This window comes from Odontesthes bonariensis, chromosome 15 (genome assembly GCF_027942865.1).
Source record: "Odontesthes bonariensis isolate fOdoBon6 chromosome 15, fOdoBon6.hap1, whole genome shotgun sequence".
In the NCBI taxonomy this organism is placed as follows: domain Eukaryota; kingdom Metazoa; phylum Chordata; class Actinopteri; order Atheriniformes; family Atherinopsidae; genus Odontesthes; species Odontesthes bonariensis.
This window is the reverse complement of record NC_134520.1, coordinates 24,770,470-24,789,388: the sequence shown is the minus strand read 5'-3', so window position 1 is coordinate 24,789,388 and position 18,919 is coordinate 24,770,470. Positions and strand designations below refer to the sequence as shown.

At 40.2% G+C, this 18,919-nt stretch overlaps 2 protein-coding genes across 2 annotated transcripts; one reads left to right on the top strand and one right to left on the bottom strand.

The window, feature by feature from the left end:
* The first annotated feature begins 5,549 nt into the window (after positions 1-5,549).
* gamt (guanidinoacetate N-methyltransferase) lies at positions 5,550-9,323 on the top strand. The gene is made up of 6 exons (XM_075484409.1): positions 5,550-5,805; positions 7,303-7,448; positions 7,608-7,671; positions 7,954-8,021; positions 8,208-8,318; positions 9,074-9,323. The coding sequence occupies exons 1-6, from the start codon at positions 5,628-5,630 to the stop codon at positions 9,212-9,214; spliced, it is 708 nt and encodes a 235-aa protein (XP_075340524.1). The 5' UTR covers positions 5,550-5,627; the 3' UTR covers positions 9,215-9,323.
* A 2,380-nt stretch (positions 9,324-11,703) lies between these two features.
* Positions 11,704-17,194, bottom strand: ndufs7 (NADH:ubiquinone oxidoreductase core subunit S7). The gene is made up of 8 exons (XM_075485649.1): positions 17,125-17,194; positions 15,744-15,780; positions 15,126-15,197; positions 14,923-15,043; positions 14,378-14,557; positions 13,923-13,969; positions 13,111-13,199; positions 11,704-12,181 (listed from the first exon to the last, which is right to left on the bottom strand). Exons 1-8 carry the CDS (start codon positions 17,165-17,167, stop codon positions 12,084-12,086), a joined length of 687 nt encoding a protein of 228 aa, XP_075341764.1. The 5' UTR covers positions 17,168-17,194; the 3' UTR covers positions 11,704-12,083.
* Between the last annotated feature and the right edge of the window lie 1,725 nt (positions 17,195-18,919).

Sequence of the window (18,919 nt, the reverse complement as noted above, 5' to 3'; positions counted from 1 at the left end):
ATACAGATGGACTTGCGTGCACTCCTTTAAAAACGTAAGAGCGTGCAGTCCTCGAAGATAACACTACGCATTGGTCAAATTCTGATTGGTTGAAGATTAGCTCAACAGATTTCATCATAAAAAGGACAAAGCACCAAAAGCAATAAATAACAAAGCACGAGAGAAAAGCACAATCTGTAAAAGGCAATCTCAAGCATTTTAACACATTTCTATTCCATCACAAAGCAGATCTTTGTCCACTTTGACTTCTGTCTTTACCACCAAAGAGCAAAGCTAAAGGACCAACACAACCAGAACAGCACATGGCTCAGACTGATCAACACATCTCTGAGTGGCAGCAAAACTCTATAACATGCAGATGTACATTTGGAAAGCCCCAATGCAGAGAGGTTGCACAAGCATGCTGAAAGCATTAGTCTTTCCAAGCAAAGATGGATCATAGTTCACTGCTTTGTGCCCAACACTGTCAAAGAATCATAGCTCAATTAAAAATATGTTTTTCTCAAGGCAAACTTGCAAAGAACTTTGGTATTTCAACATCAACAGAGCACATCATTGTGAAAGCTACAGGGAGTCTGGGGAAATCTCAGTGGAAACAGATCAGAGCTGCTAAACACTGTTGGACGCGCAGTCATGTTATTAGGATCAATTTTAAGAGGAGCTTGAAATAACATAAAATATGCTTGGAAACTGCTGACTCCTCTGAGCAGAAGCTCATCTCAGATGGCCACAAAGAAAGTGAGGACAGGAAAGACCACACAGGATGATGTCTGTGAAAGGGGCAAAATCCGGCATCTGTGAGGGTATGAGGGTGTTTCAGCACCTGTGGGATGGGCAACTTAGACATGTGTGAAGGTAACATTTATGCAGAGGCATATAGCAAGACTTTGCAGTGATGAAGTGTGTGTGTCTGACTGTGCTGACTGCAGGCCAGAGCTGCTGCCTTTTGAAAATGGTACATTATGAGGAGGATAATCCTGCTTACCTCAGTCCATGGACTGCTGAGCAGATGAAATCTTGAATTCAGTAACAATGGACAACAATTAGTGTCCACAGATCCAAAATCATTAGAAAGCATCATTAAAAAGTAGAGTGATGTAACACAATATTAAACATGCGTCTATCAACATTTCTGAGCGTGTTGCTGCCGCTAAATTCTACATTTGTAAAAATCTTTGAATTTAAAGAAGCTGGCCAGTGAAGACAACAAAAATACTTTTTTTGGTTTTTTTGGAAAACTTCCCAACTTTTCCGGAAACAGAGTTTCTAAAATAAAGCTTTAAGATAAAAATCTAGATTTTACACGGCCTTACAATCATCTATATATTTCAGAAAGCAGCTAACCAGCTGCATTTTTCCACTTTTGAAATTCCAAAAATTCATTACTGGATTCAGGCACCCACACTTCCTGAAAGCTCAACAATAGCTTCAGTCAAGTCTTATCAGATCGAAGGGTTCCATCAGCTCAGAAAGAAAAGAAACACAAAGCCTTCAAGAAGATTGAATTTAATCTAAAATGTCATGTGTTGTTTAATTATGTAAACTAGAGCGTGATGATTCATACAAATGCGTTCTCCTTTTCAGTCTATGAACAGGGTGTCATTTAAGTCAAACATGCAGCTTGGAGCTAATTAAACAAGGAAAATAGAAATACATGGATATATCTTGTGGCAGTATATCCCCTGAGCTTTCATTAAACTCCCAGTGGAAATTGTAAAAGTCAGAATGAGAGTCACCTCCTCACTCAGCGCAGTGCATGTCCCGGGAAGATGCTCTTGGTTCTCTTTATCTCCTCCCCATCATTTATGGAGGACGAATTGAGGTCATGCATCAGTATGTCAAGATTTATAACAGACTCTCCACTGGGACTGAAGCCAATTTCTTTCAAATTACGACGTATGTGAGGACAACAGCTTGATCATGTTTCTCAGAGGAAATTGGCTCGCTCTTGTTTTGTTAATGAAGAGTCGGAGTGGAGCAGGAGATGGTGATTACACAGCCTGTCAACACTGTTTGTTGTTAAAGTTAACTCAGAAGTATAATCGACCAGCTCCCTGAAATTAATTCGGTCACAACAATTAAAATCACGTCCCGTGGCCTTTGACCTTTACTGCGGTCTGTACGGAGAGTCCGTCATGAAAGCTAATCTGACACCACAACATCTATTTGAGTAAAATTATTATAATGCAATAAAGCCACACATTTACGCCACCAACAATTCCTCCTCCAGCTTAAAATCCGCTGGCCACAAAAAAAAACCAGCCCCTTCTTCCTGCTGCCGCGTGGCGTTAATGTGGCACGATGACAGCCACCGTAGAGCCGTTACAGCCGTTACAGAGACGCTGTGAGAGTTTGTTCGACACCTCTAACAGCGTAGCGGTAAGCTTTTAAAGTTTCCAGGTTTGAGATGCTCATCTGAACGGAGGTTTGTAGAGAAGTGATGCTGCAGTGATTTCAGTCTTCAAAATACCTCTCTAAAGCTCCTCTGAAAATAACAACTTTAGATGTAATTGCATTCAGTTCATGCAAATAGTTTATTATAATATCATTTTGGAATCACATGTAGTTAATCCAACTTTTGAATATCAATGCATTGCTATTATTTTCATCCCATCACAGCTGTTGTTACTATAATCACCAGATATATTCAGTTTTTCCTCTCTTTAATTACCATATTTTCTACACTTGAAAAATGATCTGTAAACACATGTTTTGATGATGTGTACTGCCAAGAGGACAAATCAATGAAAACCGTGGATCTAAGCAAACGGCAGCTTGACTAGTTTTCATGGTTTGTTCCAGTTGGAAAGCATATTTTCAAAAAAATCTTGTGTGGTCTCGATATGTTTTGAACCATGAAACAGTTTATAACATATCAGATGAAGTCAAACTAAATAAATCTATAACAACAACAAAAAAAATTAGCTGCTCCTGTGTGTTAAAACTATCAAAAATGTTGGTATTACATATTACAAAGTGGAATAAATCGACCTCTGAAAAGACAATATACTCACACAAGCATTTTAGATTGATCCTCCTCTACATGTTATCCACTCTTAATTTCTTTCATTAGTCTTTTAAAACTATATTCATCTAAGTTTTTCATTAATTTCTACTTTATAAGTGTTTATTTTCTGTGTTTTGTCCTCAAACGTTTGGTTTCAACATCCGTCTTTTTGAGGATGTGCACAGGTTGAACGCTGAATAATATCCATAGTACATTTTAATGTACTGTAAAATCTGGTGTTTCTGATTGATTTGAAACATTTTGCAGCAGTTTAGCTCTCACATGGCTTTGAGAAAGGTGAAGCTATAGTAGAAAAATGGTAAAACACCTGCTCTAAACCTCAGATGTATCCCTCCTGTGATGTCTTCATGCTAATGTAAACGGTTTCCCACTTTGTAATGTTTATTTTAGATTGGATATAACAAATATTCTTGAAACTACATAAACTGGCATTAGTTTGAGTCATAGTTATATTACACTTTGTCAGAACCAACAATGTCCTACCAAAATGTGACATCTGCAGGAGCTAAATCTCATCTATCAGTCCCAGAATGCCGTCATTGGCTCTATGACATCTGAAAGCTACAGAGGAAGAGTGATGGTTTATTGTTTCACTTGTCAGGATGAATCAGTTTCTGCATGAAGGTGAGCTTCTGTGGAAGTAAGTTTCATGAAAGGCAGAGCAAATCAAGTGCCTCATGTAAGGGTGGTAGGTGGATGAGAACCTGCAGTGATGAGGACCCTCACAGAGGAGCCGGCTCCACTTGGCTTCACCTAATGGGAGTGAAGTGGATGATTGGACAGCGGGACACAGGAGCCGAGAAGATGATCAGCTGATGCGTTTTTGACTGTTAGTCTGTTACATTGTGTTGTGTTCAGCCACAGGAAAAGGATAAGTGACACAGATACTGGTTTTCAGGTTCTTGATTTCTCTCAAATCTAACATCCTACAACGATATGAAACTTTCCCACAGAGTTAAATTGTTGATTATCCATCAACAGGGGCAGCTCCCAATGCTACTTCCAGTAAATAGTGAGTACTTCCATAAACATTTACAATATAGTAATTTATTAAAAATAAGCCATCATACTTCTGTAACACACAAATGGAGACATGCAGTCCTTACACGAAAAATTGAAAGAGCATTTTCCTTTCTGATTTCTTTCTGATCCAGTTAAAATTTTATTTATGAACATAGACGTGTTCAATCAATTGAAATCTCTTGTCATGTCACACATCTAGTTGTTCAGAGTGCTTACATGATGTTATGCAACAGGAGCCAATGTACAACTTGTGTGCATAAGCTCCAGGGCCAAGCCTCCGCTGTCCATGCAAACACTTAAAGAGGAGAAAGAACAAAGACCTCTCACTCGGATCCTAATCCTGAGCACCACAAAAATGATCCAGGAAACAGACACTTTTACAGCTACTGCAGGAACTTTACGAGGGTGTTAAGGTTAACGTTTGGAGGGTGATCCAACAATTACACTACAGGGACCAGGAACAAAACAAAGTACCAGGGAGATACTTCTACCCCTATAACCACCCTGGTCAGAAGGTAGAACTTTCTCTCAGTCTTGTGAATAAAAAAAAAATTGTGGGCAGTTAAAAGCTATTCAGAAGCTTTTACCATCAAAAATAGCTCAGATCTAAAAAGAAATTCACAACAGTTCAATCAAGCGTCATGTAATGGATTTTTTTTTCTTTTTAACGTGTCACTTTGGCAACAAGACTGTTGTTTTCGGTGTTAGCGCAGTCAGTTTGATCAAATTAATGCAAATTAAATCCAGTTGAAGTGCTCTATGCCAAGGCCCTATGACCAGAATTGGGCTGTGCAACAACTTTAGTGGGGTGGACAAACCGGATTAGTACAACTTTCAAACAATCACCATCTCAGAAGAGGGGAGTCAGATTTGGAAATCATTTCCTCTAACATTAAATCAGTAAATAAAAAGAAAGATTTATAGTTTGCTGTGAGCTGCCTTTTGGGGGAATTCTGATAAAACCAGTCGTAAGGGCTCAGAAACTTTGGGTTGCCTTTTTGTCAGCTGCCTTTAAATGCAGCAATATGAAGAGGGTGGTAGGTAGAAGTCCGTAATGTACACAGTTTTACGCAAGGGCCCCTAAACCAAATAATCTGAAGGATCCCATCCATCCACTTACAAGCTTTTTACCATCAGTAACTGTGTTCGCTGTTTGGGTTCGTCTTTATATTCCTTAGTGAGTGAAATGCAGCTTTAATCTCTAAAAAAAATGTATTCTGAATTTCTGGAAAGAGGCCAGATGTTGTCAGATTTGACATGTTTCAATTGTACTGTAAACTGACAGAAGCAAATTGACGTTTTCATCAACACAGAGCCAAAGAAGAACTTCCGACCTTATGAGGTTTCATAGTCGTAAACTGTGCCACTTATTTACCACCGAGTGAGCCATCGCGCCTGCAGAGCTTCTTGGGCGATCTTGGATCTTAGATGGAATGTATTTGCGCTTTTGACCCCCAGTAACACTCCTGCGGTGTCAGCACTTGTGAGCTCGATATAAACCGCCGTCTCCCAACTCCTACCCTCTCCTGTGTCTGCCCAACCATTCACTAGAACCACACAACAACATCAACACAAAATGACCTCCGCTGCTCAGCCCATATTCTCAAAGGGAGAGGACTGCAAGTCCTCCTGGCACGACGCTAGCGCCGGTTACAATGAGACCGACACACACCTGGAGATCATGGGCAAGCCGGTGATGGAGCGCTGGGAAACCCCGTACATGCATTCCCTGGCGACCGTCGCAGCCTCTAAAGGTAAAAGTGACAGTTGTAGTCGGTCGAAAGTGTGTTGTCGGACATCGAACTGAGCTGCGTGGCTTGTCCGATATTGGACTCATGGTATGGTGCACCCTGTCATTTAGACCAAAATCCAGGTTAAAAACATTCATGTGTCTATGCATGAAATCTGCACGGTATCTTTTAACTTATCTAGACTGTTGCTTGTTTTTAAATTCATTTAAATGATTGTATTTGTTTCTATTTATATTCTTTTATGTATTTTTAATGCTTCTTCCACTCCCTGCTGCAATGCTTTTATTTTATGTAAAGCACTTTGAATTGTTTGTACATGAAATGTGCTATACAAATAAATTTGATTTGATTTGAAAATATTTTGTAAATGCAGCTGAGTCTCAGATTGTTAATTTTGTTTTCTTATTATTGTAACAGTAATAAGCCATACACATTTTAGACATAGAAAGACATAGAAAGATTAGGAATTCCTAATTAATGTTCAAAATTACACATTATCACCAACAGTTTGATACGAAGCTCAAAAAATTGATCAACTCTAGTTTTTGTTGTAATTTTACACACATTTGAGCCTTTCCCTTCGTTTGTGGCAGCACGTGTGAGTGTGAGCAGCATGTAGCTCCACAGCAGCTGTTCCTGCCCTCCTGGGAACAGGCCAAAATATCTGCAGGGAGACCCCGCTTATCTGCGTTTAGCTTTATATGAAAATAGACTGATCTTGGACACGCTGAAAGCATGCGTGTGTACTGAAACGGTGTGCAAAATGCTGCAGAAATGCACGTTTTTCCTGCACCTGAAAGTTTTGATTTTGAAGTTTTCAAGATGCAGTTCAGTTGGAGATGAAAATGCATCTTTTTTTCCATATTTATGTTAGCCACAGGACTTCTTCTAGTACATCTACATTCTCGCCACACACAGGGTTTTACTTTGTCAGATACTGCCATTCGTTATGTCCTGTGATTGTTTACTTGATGTTAGAATTCAGTTTCTTTTGTTTATTTACACATGAAAGCAGATGAGCACATATCCTTTGGTCTTTGTCTCTGGACATTTGAACTCTGTCTGAACACGTTTCCCTGGAGCTACGTGAAAACCAATATATTCAAATATGTCAATAATCCACTGAGATGCCTTTGCAACTCTTTAAAGATTAAATCAATCCTTACGAAAGGGTCAAGCAGTAACTATGAACCTTTACCCCTCATCTATTTATATGCAACTGTAAAAGGGAATGAAACCCTTTGACCTTTCTGTCCAGCCACATGTTACAACCTCCATGCCTTCCCTCCACACCTGACAGGAGGAGGAAGCTTCAGTCAAACCATGAAAATCCCTGTATCTCAGTTATATCAGGGAAAAACTGATATAAGCCACAAACAACTTGTTCCAGTGGAAGTGGAGGTGGACCCTTTGTAGACCCTTAAACAGAGACGCATGCCCACACTGAACCCTGCCGAGCTTCTAATAATTATTTCCTGCTGGGTTGTATTTGTCCGGTAGGCGGACGGGTTCTGGAGATTGGTTTCGGCATGGCCATCGCTGCCACCAAAGTAGAGTCTTTCCCCATTGAGGAGCACTGGATCATCGAGTGCAACGATGGCGTTTTTGCACGGCTGGAGAACTGGGCCAAGTCTCAGCCACACAAGGTCAGTAGACCTGACTGACAGGATGACAGTTATCACTTGATGTTGGCTCCACTGTGTGCTCGGTACCTGATATTTCCGCACACAGGCCTCGTTTGTGTTGAAAATTACCGTTCCTGCTCTGCAACGCGAAGGTGTTGATGAGTGTTTTCTCTGCTGCAGGTTGTCCCTCTGAAGGGCCTCTGGGAGAACGTTGTTCCCACCCTGCCAGACAATCACTTTGATGGTAAGAAATAAAACCAGGCGTGGGCGAGCTTTGATCAAACGTGGAGATATTTGACTCACTGCATTTGCTGCTTGAAACACAACCCTTGCGCTTACAGATACATGTTATTACAGATATGACTATTGATGCTTGATGTAAATCAAAACAATGTGTTTATGTCTTGAGCCATTTACAGATGCTTTGGAGGACAAAAAGCGCTTAAAGTAGCAATAAAACTAACCACAATGTGGTTGATTCTCCTGTTTGTGGTTCACTGCTAACACTGAATTCCTCCTCTCTCAGGGATCCTGTATGACACGTATCCTCTGTCAGAGGAGACATGGCACACTCATCAGTTTGATTTCATCAAGGTAGGGATTTAAAATGCACCTACATCAAGTTACACATAACGGACACGCGAGGATTTAAAAGGAGGGGATTATCAGTGAAAACTTAGCAAGAAATGTCTTGTCCTCTGTATCTTCAAATGTTTTTGGACACATCTGGAGCTGAACGACTGAAAGTTTCTTGGTGTGTGTGTGTGTGTTAATCTGCAGGGTCACGCTCACAGGCTGCTGAAACCCGGCGGCATCCTCACCTACTGCAACCTGACCTCCTGGGGCGAGTTTCTTAAGACCAAATATGACAAAATTGAGAAGATGTTTGAGGTTGGTCACCTTTGGGATCCTGTCAAGATCAAATCACTCAAATTAGACCTCAGTTCATCTACAACTCGACTTGTTATTCGTCTGCTGTATGGAAATCGTTGCTCTCCGAAATGTGATGATACAAAGCATGTGGCGTCAGGTTTTTTTAAAAGATGATCTGACTTTTTCTCAGTACACGTAACCATGTTATATGCGATATTGTAAAACAAGCAGTGTACAACTGGAACACGACTATTTCCCTGAATCCTAGAGCCAGTATGAGGTCAAATGAGGACGGGACATTTGAACTTAATCCAGGAAATGAACATGCATTGAAAAGAATGATATTAGAGACAACTATATACAGAGAGTTGGGGGTTTCTGGACTATTTAACTGCAAACCCTCACAAATGTGTCAACTTGAGGCAGTAAATGCAGTTCTTGACATTGTTGAGGCTTGAAAAGGGAAAGTTTTATGCGCTTTCTGCACATATTCTGCAGGAATATTGTGTAATCACTGGTACCAACTGCACCTGTAAATTATCAACATGTATCTTCTGAGGTGAAGTTTGAGCTTCGCTGTTCTCCCCGTCCTGCGATGTGAATTTGAACACGATGTGTTCATGGCAATATTTATCCACGCAGCAGAGCAAATGTATCTGTGTGTACCGAGTGTATCTGAGTTACGTGGTGCTTTCATTTCAAGGTTACTGATAAACAGGATTAGAACGTGAACCGCCTCGTACTGACCGACTCTCTCTGTTAATGATTTTCAGGAGACTCAGCAGCCTCATCTGCTCCAAGCTGGCTTCAAGAAGGAGAAGATTAGCACCACTACCATGGACATTGACCCACCAAGTGAATGCAAATACTATTCCTTCAAGAAAATGATCACTCCTACCATTGTCAAAGAATAAAGTCTGAAGAAACTGCTGCAAACCTTTTTATACTCTGATGTGCCTTCTTCCTGACACTCGTCCCATGTATTTCACGCTGCCAGATTTGAATAAACCCACTCCTTCCTGACTCAGTTTACAGCTTTTCATATTTAATGTACATTTATTGTGGCATTAGTTGTAGTTTCTTATCTGAACAGCTCTGTTTCGTCAGACTGAACATAAAGCATCCATTGATATATTACAGTAAAAACAGAAGAATAAAGCAGACAGAAACCACCAGAAATGCATTTATATCTCACTGAGACTCTTGTGTTCCGGGTCTTACATCAGCCAGCATCCTTCCTGCCATCAATAGCCCAGTTTTTAGACAAAGCAGTAAATATCCTGCCGCTTGCTTTGTTATAACCATTAATAAAATGGGAGTCCGAGATGTTCACAGGTCTGCAGAATCATGGTGTTAATGTGAAACCTGACAGTAAAATGCTAACTTGGTACAAACCCTGAGAGCGGTGTGTGCATCAGAGTTGGTTTCTCACAGCCAGTTCTGAGGGAAGTGTTCAGATCCAAATGTGGAGGAAGCAAATGAAAATGTTATGCAGGTGGATGAGAAATTTTAATGAGACTTGTTTAGCTGACTACCTTGCTCGGTGGAAAAAAACAGCCCCCCGTCACATATTAGTCTGCAGCTAATTGTTGTCTTCATATTGGAATAATTAGATGATTATTTTTAAAGTTAAATGATAAGATGCTTTGTAGATTAAAAAAAATTCTATAAAACCTTCTTAATGTCTGGCACATATACTGAAAAACCTCAAAAACAAAAATATTGTTTAATCGCTGTATTAATACTGTGATATCTAATAAATGTAGAGGAATAGAGACTAAAGGATTTCTCTTAATGGTAAAAAATAAATGGGCTTAAACCGGAAAAACACCGAATTGATGAGAATCTCAGAGAGCTTAACATGAACACTTTATTTTACTCATTTCAATTAACAATCAGGTATTATACACCTTGAAAGGGTTCCCTGTTGTTTTCATACTGCAATACGCTCTTACAAACGATACATAAGCTGTTAAGCGCTTGGCTGAGACGAACACAGAGTACTCTATACACGTCTTAATTTATGGTTGGAGATAACAGTGCGCACTATCTGAACACGTGGGAATAAGTTACCAGCTGGCGAGGACACATTAATCATTGGATGGATGATGCAACGCCAGGCGGCGCTCAGGTGGGCAACCACAGCAGCTGGCAGATCTCAGATCTGAATCAGGTCTTTTGGAAGTTAGTCGACGTTTTTATTTTAATAAATCTTGAGAGGCGGGGGGCGAAAAGCAAAAACCTGGAATGAAACATTGGTCAACCTGCAGCATTTCATAAAAGGAGGGGAGGGAAACAATCCATCCTCTGTTTTTATCCTGTAAAATGGGAAAATGTTCCTTCTTTTCTACATGATAGTCGACATATGCTTGAGGTTTTTACACACCTTATTGTTCCGTTTTCACTTTATCTGCAACACAAGTAATGAAAAATTTAAAAAACTCCATAAAAAGCTAATTAGCTGAAAGCCAAGATCCCTTCATCCATTACAGACACCCTGCAAAACTTCTATTTAATATGTTGATCTGTAAGTACGAGGCCAATAACTGATTAAATATATAGGATATACTACACAAGAATCATGTTTGTGGGAGGTTTTGCCTCCATGACTGCATATATTAAACTAACTGGCAGCTGTACAAGTTCCTCCATTTTCTGGCTGCTTTAAATCTAAATACATGCTTGTGGTCACGCTCTTGGATGAGTTGGTAATATCTGTCACAAATACGTTCATACTGTTGACTAATGAAATGCTGTTAGATATGTTGAAGGTGATTTATATATTAGCTTTTTCTTCAACTCTTTAATTTGAAGAATGTGTTTTGAGGTCTCTAATAGTATCTGCCAATTGTCTGCATATTAAGAACACAGATGTGTGTTGCATCCTGCAGCGAGTGTAAAACAAGTCCAGTAATGATCCAGTGCTAAAAACGTTATACAAAATGTGCTTTAACCAGTGTATGGTAACGGCTAGCATGCATTGCTTCTCTCTTTTAGCAGCTGAACAAGCACCACAGCAGCAGTCGTGCAGGCGGTCATCAGCAGGAACTTAACGGAATTAATTGTGTGACTCACTAACTCCTCTGCAGCGAACAGTGCTGAACCCCCGATTCACAATCGTCACGTATTAAAGAAAATAAGCCTGCAGGAAAAATGATTGCGGCTTGTTTACAATAATTAAGCACGCCGAGACGCAGCACCAGCTGAACGTCCTAAACTTTAGGGAATATTTTCATCTGTGATGTGACATTTTACTGTGTGTGTCTGAGGTGTTCTGCATTCTGCTTCTAACCACTGCTGAGCGTCAACAGTGAAGGTCAGAGCTGGTGATCACAGGAGCCACCTGGTGGCTCGGCTCATCCGGGAGCCGCAGCTGCAAAAATGACAGCATGAGAAACAATCATGGATTTCCACAAAAGCCCAGTTTATTAAAAATTAAGATCCTGTGGTTTTTGCCACTCATATTTACGTTTATGATTGATTAAAAGTATCACCATAAATGAGAAATATATAACATGGCTGCAGTTTAAATTATTTATTAACTGTAGTTTTATATTCTGACACAAGCAACTCAGAATAATGACGCTGATTTAAAGTAACAGAAAACCTGAACTGAGTGACCGCAGATGGGTTTGGCTGAAAATAAGCAGCACTGTATAAATTACAATAATGACTTTATTCAGGTTATTGCAGCTCTACGTGGAGGAGGAGCAGCGCTCCAAATGCAACCAGAAATACAGCATTTACATATAAGGTACACGCAGATATTTATATATAACACATTCACTTCCTATACCAGATCTTTATCTTCTTCTCTCGCTTGATCTTCCTCTGCAGCTGTAAAGTCCCGTAGAGGAGAGCCTCTGCAGTGGGGGGACAACCTGACGACAGATGGGCAGAAACACACAGAATCTTATCTTTCATGTGAGACTACACGATCTCTGGTCTTTGACTTAAGGGTCTGGATAATGACAGAAATCGGTGATCTACAAGTGTCAAAAATAACTGATGGGACTTTGTCAGATAGGACTATGGAGAACATGTTTACACACACAGACACCAGTAAGTTAAGCAGTTATCTAATACAAAATAAAAAATTATTTGTTAAGTATTTGTGATGCAGCTGGTTAATACATGTACTACTTCGACATTATATTACATTCATTTAGCAAATATTACCATCTCATTATTTGTTATCTACACTGGGTGGGTTCAGCATCTTGCCCAAAGATACTACATGTAGATTGAGGAAGCTGGGGATCGAGCCAGCAACTTCCAGAACTACAATACAGCAACAACTGCTGAGAAATAAAAAACTAGGAACTCTCCATATGACTGAAAATACATCTGCTGATGTGACTTTTACTTCTACTAAATATGAGACAGATTTCTAGCTACCGTAACCGTGAATCAAAGCTGCAATAAAACTGATGACAGAGGCCAGTGTGGACTGAACGTGCACGACCAAACACACGTGCACAAACCCAAAAGCAACATGCATGAATATCTATTTCCAAAACCACGAATGCATGGACAGCCTCCACACTTCTGTGAAAACCACCAATGTCTGCAACAACGAATTGTTGAGGTTGGCACTAATGTTGGGCGAGAAGACCTGAAGTCGGTTTCACGAGGGTTGAAAAGTAGGATTTGATCATGGTGGTTAATATATTTCAGTTGGTCCTGTTAGTTTTCATAACCCCACCCACAGCCCCTGATGTAAGTGGTTCTTTGCTCCCAGCCAAGGGTTTTTCTCAGGGCTGGAGCCGGTCAGGAACAGTTTTGGTGGCCTAACCCCATCGAAGCCTACCTGGAACATAAATGTCCACTGGAACGATCCGGTCGCAGCCTCTGACCACAGCGTAGGAGTAGTGGTAGTAACCTCCTCCATTTGCACAGCTGGAAGAGGAAAACCATGAGAACATATTTGGTTAATTACTTTCTTTGACTGAATGTTTCACCTGCATCTCGGAATCTTTAAATGACTACAGTTACAGCTCGACTTGGCCTCTGGACTGGATTACCATTACTTTATATTTAAGTATAAATGCAACGAGCTGAAAACGAGCCATTTACTGAGGTGTGTCAGACGCTGCGACAATGCGGACTTTGTGAGGAAAAGTTCAAGACATCATACATGTAAGTACAGGTGAATTCACTGCACAGATGTTGTCTTTAAGTTACTGATTATTTTGTCAGAAGACAACATTGCCAAAAAATTTAAATATATAGTTTTATATATATTTTATATATAATTGAATGTTTTCACAAAAAAAGATGGAAATTTGGAGCATGTACAGAGCACCTAAGCCTTTTAAGTCTCGTTGAGCGTATACATGCAGGAGGGATTTGATCCACAACCGCATTATCTGGGTGTGTTGCTCCGGTTTTGAGAAGCTCCATTTCGTACAATTTGAAATCAACTAATATGTTTACATATATTCTCTAAGTCTGTTTTGGTCAAACTAACACAATCGTTTATTTTTTTTATAATGTCATGTAAATGTTCTTTACACAGTACTGTAAAAGGACTCGGACCAGAGCCAAAATAATAAAACGTAACCACTATATCACATGTTTGAATAACACGTAAAAAGGAAAGTCATGAAAGAGTTAAATTACCTTCCCATGGAAATGACGTATCTGGGCTCAGGCATCTGGTCATACACCTGTTGGACGGAAGAAGCCGTTCAGTAGTTGTTACATAAAGTCTGACTAAGAGCTAATCTGTATATTCAGCTGGAGGAGGGTTTCATGCCGGTCTGCCAATCCATCGGCAGGCTGCTCATAATCCGGCCAGCATTTGTGCAGCTATAGTGCTCCCATCGCTCTCTTCCTGCACACAGAAATATCTGACTGACTGCTCTGTCAGTGTCTGCAAGCTGTGAACAAAAACTCAGCCCAGTTCCATCCTCCATTTCACAGAGCTGACTCAAACCTGAGACAGCAGATGCTTTGTTGAAGCGTCATTAGGTGAACTGCACCGTCATGTAAGATTATGCTTCTACAACCAACACAGCAGCAGAAGCAGAAGCAAAAACGGTTAAAAATCAAATCATTGGCGTCCCCGCTCTCACCTTCCGCAGAGCTGGAGCCATCTTATTGGTCAGTGTGCCTGCAACGATCATGACATCAGACTGTCGGGGACTTGCTCTGAACACAACTCCAAAGCGGTCCATGTCATAACGAGGAGCCGCCATGTGCATCATCTCCACTGCGCAGCACGCCAGACCAAAGGTCATTGGCCACAGGGAGCTCTGAGGGGAAACACAGCAGAGATGAAGCCAACAAAGCACCGAAGAGCAGAAATACATCGTTACTTATGTTACTGTCCAGCAGGGAGAAGGTCGTCTGTCAGATCGCTGCACGTGTGTTACGCTGTGTGTGCAACTATCGCCTCAATATGTAAAAACTCTGATGTTTTACCTCTTGGAATTGCATTTTATTGTCTTAAAAACTCTTCTCTGTGCTTCACTTTATAAAGAGGACTTTCTTTCAAGCTTTGTGACTTGTTACCAAACAGCCTCGTTCTTAACATGCGACACTTACAAAGCTCTGCACACTTGAATGTAATCAACACATTCTGGATGGTACCACAGCCAACAGCCTCTCGGGTACTCACTCTGCGTGCCCAGTTGACCAGGTCGTCCAGCTTAGTGACGACATAATCGCCCTTACTGCTGGCTACAGCCGATGGTTTGGCCTGTGCCACTGCTGTGCTCCTCTCCCTGACTGGCACCACACTGCAACAGGGAAGGCGGGGAGCTTTACCACGTGCACAGTGTTTAGAGGCGTGTATTACTACAGACTCTCTGGTCGACTAACCTTGGGTTGGTGTTATCGCTTTTAGCACTGCTGTGCAGACTCTTCTGCTGAAAAGCAAAAACTGAAATGGGCCTGTCAGACAAGTGAAAGAACAAGAGAGGATAAGACGATGACGACGAGGGAGAGAAAACAAAATGACAAATGAAGAAAATCTAAATGTGAAAATAGTCATCGGAATAACAGGAGGCACAAAAAAAAAGAGGACAATTCTGTTATACTGATAATGTTTGGTGGTGTGTCTGACGGACAGATGGATGGATTTCTTTGAGGAAGATGCTGAGCCTCATAAACTTTACGATGCTTTTAAAGCTTAACGAGACTGTTCCTCTGAACAGCAGGCAAGCTGAACGCTCCCACTGCCAAAAAAAAAGTGAAATATATAGAACAGAAATAAAAGAAAACAGCAAATATTTCAGCCTTGGCTTTTCAGTGGTATACTGTGATTTATGAGAGATGATGTGACCTCCACACAAACACAAAAGATTCAAAAATAAAACGAGTAAAATAAAATAAAAGCCTCCTGAGTAGTGCACAATACTGTAGAAGGTGTAGGCATAGCCGGATGAGGCCAGATTTAAATCAGTTTCACAACAAGTACAAGGATTAGGATGTTCTTACCTTGTTGAAAAGGAGCCAAATAAGGCCAGACGAGGAGCTGCAAAATAAAAAGAATAACAAAAACTGAAGAAAACAGCCACAGAAATACGCCTAAGAGCCACAAAAACACAAAATGAGGCTCTCCATCCCTGTGAATGTTTGCCCCGTCTCCAATATTGCGGACGAGCGAATAATCAAACTTTATGCCACAGTATGCAAGCATTATGGTTCAATTCATACATAATTTCACAACATATGATAAATTAGACAGAGTCCCTTCAAAAATAGGCTGTGGGAGGGCTTTGTAGCTCTCAGGATGTCCAGAGTTTTTGTCCTAAGAAGGCGTATTTCAACATGCTGGTGGAAATTAGGTGAAGCGGTGTACTTGAAACATGGAAGATGTGAAAATTTAGGCATTAAAAGTTGTATTTTTGACTTTGTGATTATAAATAGTCAATGAATTGGCTCTAATTACAGGAATCTCATTAATTTTCTGTTGATCATGACATGCTGCAGAAGGTTTTGTCGTTATGTTGCTGACTTTTGTATTATTGATATCTCAGAACAATAAGAGACCTTTCCCAGTTTGTGACATAAGTCATTACACGACGAGCAGCACCAACAACCTTGTGAATGACATTAAAATGTACAACTGTATTTTCTTACCAACCTCTACAGCAAATAATGGACATATAACATTTCAGCACTACGCTCTTTAAAGCGGCATGTAAATAATCAGCCAGATCTTCCCTAAAAAAATAAAAAGAATAATCAGCAGATGATTGGCTTCACCATATATGCGACTAATTTTGAAATTCAGTGTTTAGGGATGAATCGTTGAGAGTACTACTACACTGTTCGGTACAATTCTGTTAATCGGGTGTCCAAATAGATGCCGAACTCTAAAGTACATCTAAGTAAGTATTTAAAACTCTTAGCCGATTGTCCTCGCGGGATTGTGATGGAAAATGCGGGTGAAAACCCTGAAGTGTCAGAGTTTTCCCGAAAAGTTTGGTTTCATAATCAGTGCGTTGCGGGGTTTTACGACCCCTCTGCTTATGTACACTGCGGACAAAAACAATACTGCAACAACAGCCAGTCTGAACATTTTGAGAGTAATAGTTACATGAATAATAACGCTGGCTTGACAACTGGCTATCATTACAGCTGTTACTGATGTAAGTGTTAGTGTTAGCTAATCTGTTAGCTGCTTTGCTAACGCAGACAGAGCAAGGTCAGCGTGCGCGTTCACTAAAAGTAACAAATACTCTTCCTGACACATCCAAACCACTAATCAGGACCCCTTTGTCTGCTCGTTTTAGCAGACCCACAAAAACACGAATCTGGAAACTCAAAGATATCCACCAAAACAACGAGTCTTTTTAGTCAAAACATCACTTACCCACTAACGCCGCCATCTTTGAGATTCTGGTTACGTCAATCATTACTTCCGGTCTGCGTTGAAGCTCGAGCTGCTGAGGGCGCTGCTGCTTACTGAAATGAAGATGGTAAAAACATGCATTTTATTGTGACTATGGCGTCAGTCATAGTTTATAAAAATCCATTGTCATATGCTGTATGATAAAAGATGGACGTTTTCGGCGCTTTATGAAAAATTAAGCCAACGCGTTATAAAATCTGCATTTTAGATAATGACCAGCTGGTGGCGACATGTGCGGCTTCATTGCGAGTCCTTTGACTGAAATCTATAGGAAAATTATTATAATCACCATTCCTCACAACAAGAAATGGTTTCCTGGTGGATTTTTATGATGAAGACTCTAAATAATAAAAATCTCTAATATAAGGCTGTGTAACTAAGGCTGAAAAACAGAGGTCTTCAGAAATTACACTGCATGCATGCCCTGACATTTTTATCATATAATATCAATACGTTAATAAATTCCTGATAAACGTTTTATAATTTCATCATCTTTATGTGGCTGTGATGGTACTGGATATTGTTTGATTTTTTGTATTTGTTTGTTTTGTTTCATTTTTGATAGTTTGTTTCTGACTTAAGTCTCACACAATACAGGCTTCCAATATAGTTTGTTTATTATCGATGCATCAGCATGTGGTGACAGATGCTGCAGTAAATGATGGGATTATTTCTAGATCACAGTCATGACTTCTGTCTTCAAATGAATCTAAATTAAAGCTCTTGTTTCTTGTTTGTGTTTCTGCAGAACGCCACTGTGCTGTGAACTCAGAGTGGAGCAGCAAAACTCGAACACTAAACATCAAGAAGGGCAGACTGTGGTCTAACTGGGCGGCTTCCAGAGAAGCATCAAGGAGACAGCAAGTTTTCCAAGTTTACTCCACATAACATGGGTCTACCTCATCTGATCAGTTGGATTTTTGGTGGAAAAAAGAATATCAACTTTAACGATCTACCCTGAGTCAAAAACAATTTATGGAAATTTGGTTTTGCTTACTTTGAGCTCATTTGAAAAATGATATCAGGTTAATTGTTTTTGTACATCAAGTAAATATCACGCAGGAAATCTGGGAGAATTTCTATGAATTGATCATAGAAGGACATTGAGGCTGCAATTAATGATCATTTTCATGTTGGAGACATTTTGTTGTCTTTTTTAGTTTCTGAGAAGAGTCTCAAGATGCCCTGAATGTAAATAGAAAATACAGTTTCCTCTGTTAAAAGTCACACTCTTTTAAACATTGTCGACAAGATTTTCTTATCAGAATCAAATTCAGCCATCATTGCTATGGCTGGAAATTTCTCCTTTGAATTTTACAGAAAAACACTTAATGTTTTAGAAAGGTGCAGGTAAGACACCCTGTATGTTCTTTACAAAATAATGGAAGAATTCATCCTGACCATTTGCTGGCTGTGACTCCACAGCTAATTTGCACGATTTAGAGCCACACAAAATGCAAATTTGCTGTGAAGAACCAGTGAAATGGGAAGTTAGGGTAAGCTAGGCTGAGAAGGCAGTAAAAACAAAGGAAAGCCAGGACCATGAACAGGTGAACAGCTGTCGCAGTTCACCGTGCTGCTAAGCAAGAGAGTTGAGACCTTTGTGAGCTCTGACCCGGCCAGCAGGACTAGTCTAATATTGTAGGAATCAGTACAAAGTAAATACATAATCATTGGGATATTTTCACTTGCATGTTAGCTTTCTCTGCATGAGAACCACTGTCTGGTTCATACAGTTCTGACTGAATTACCCCCA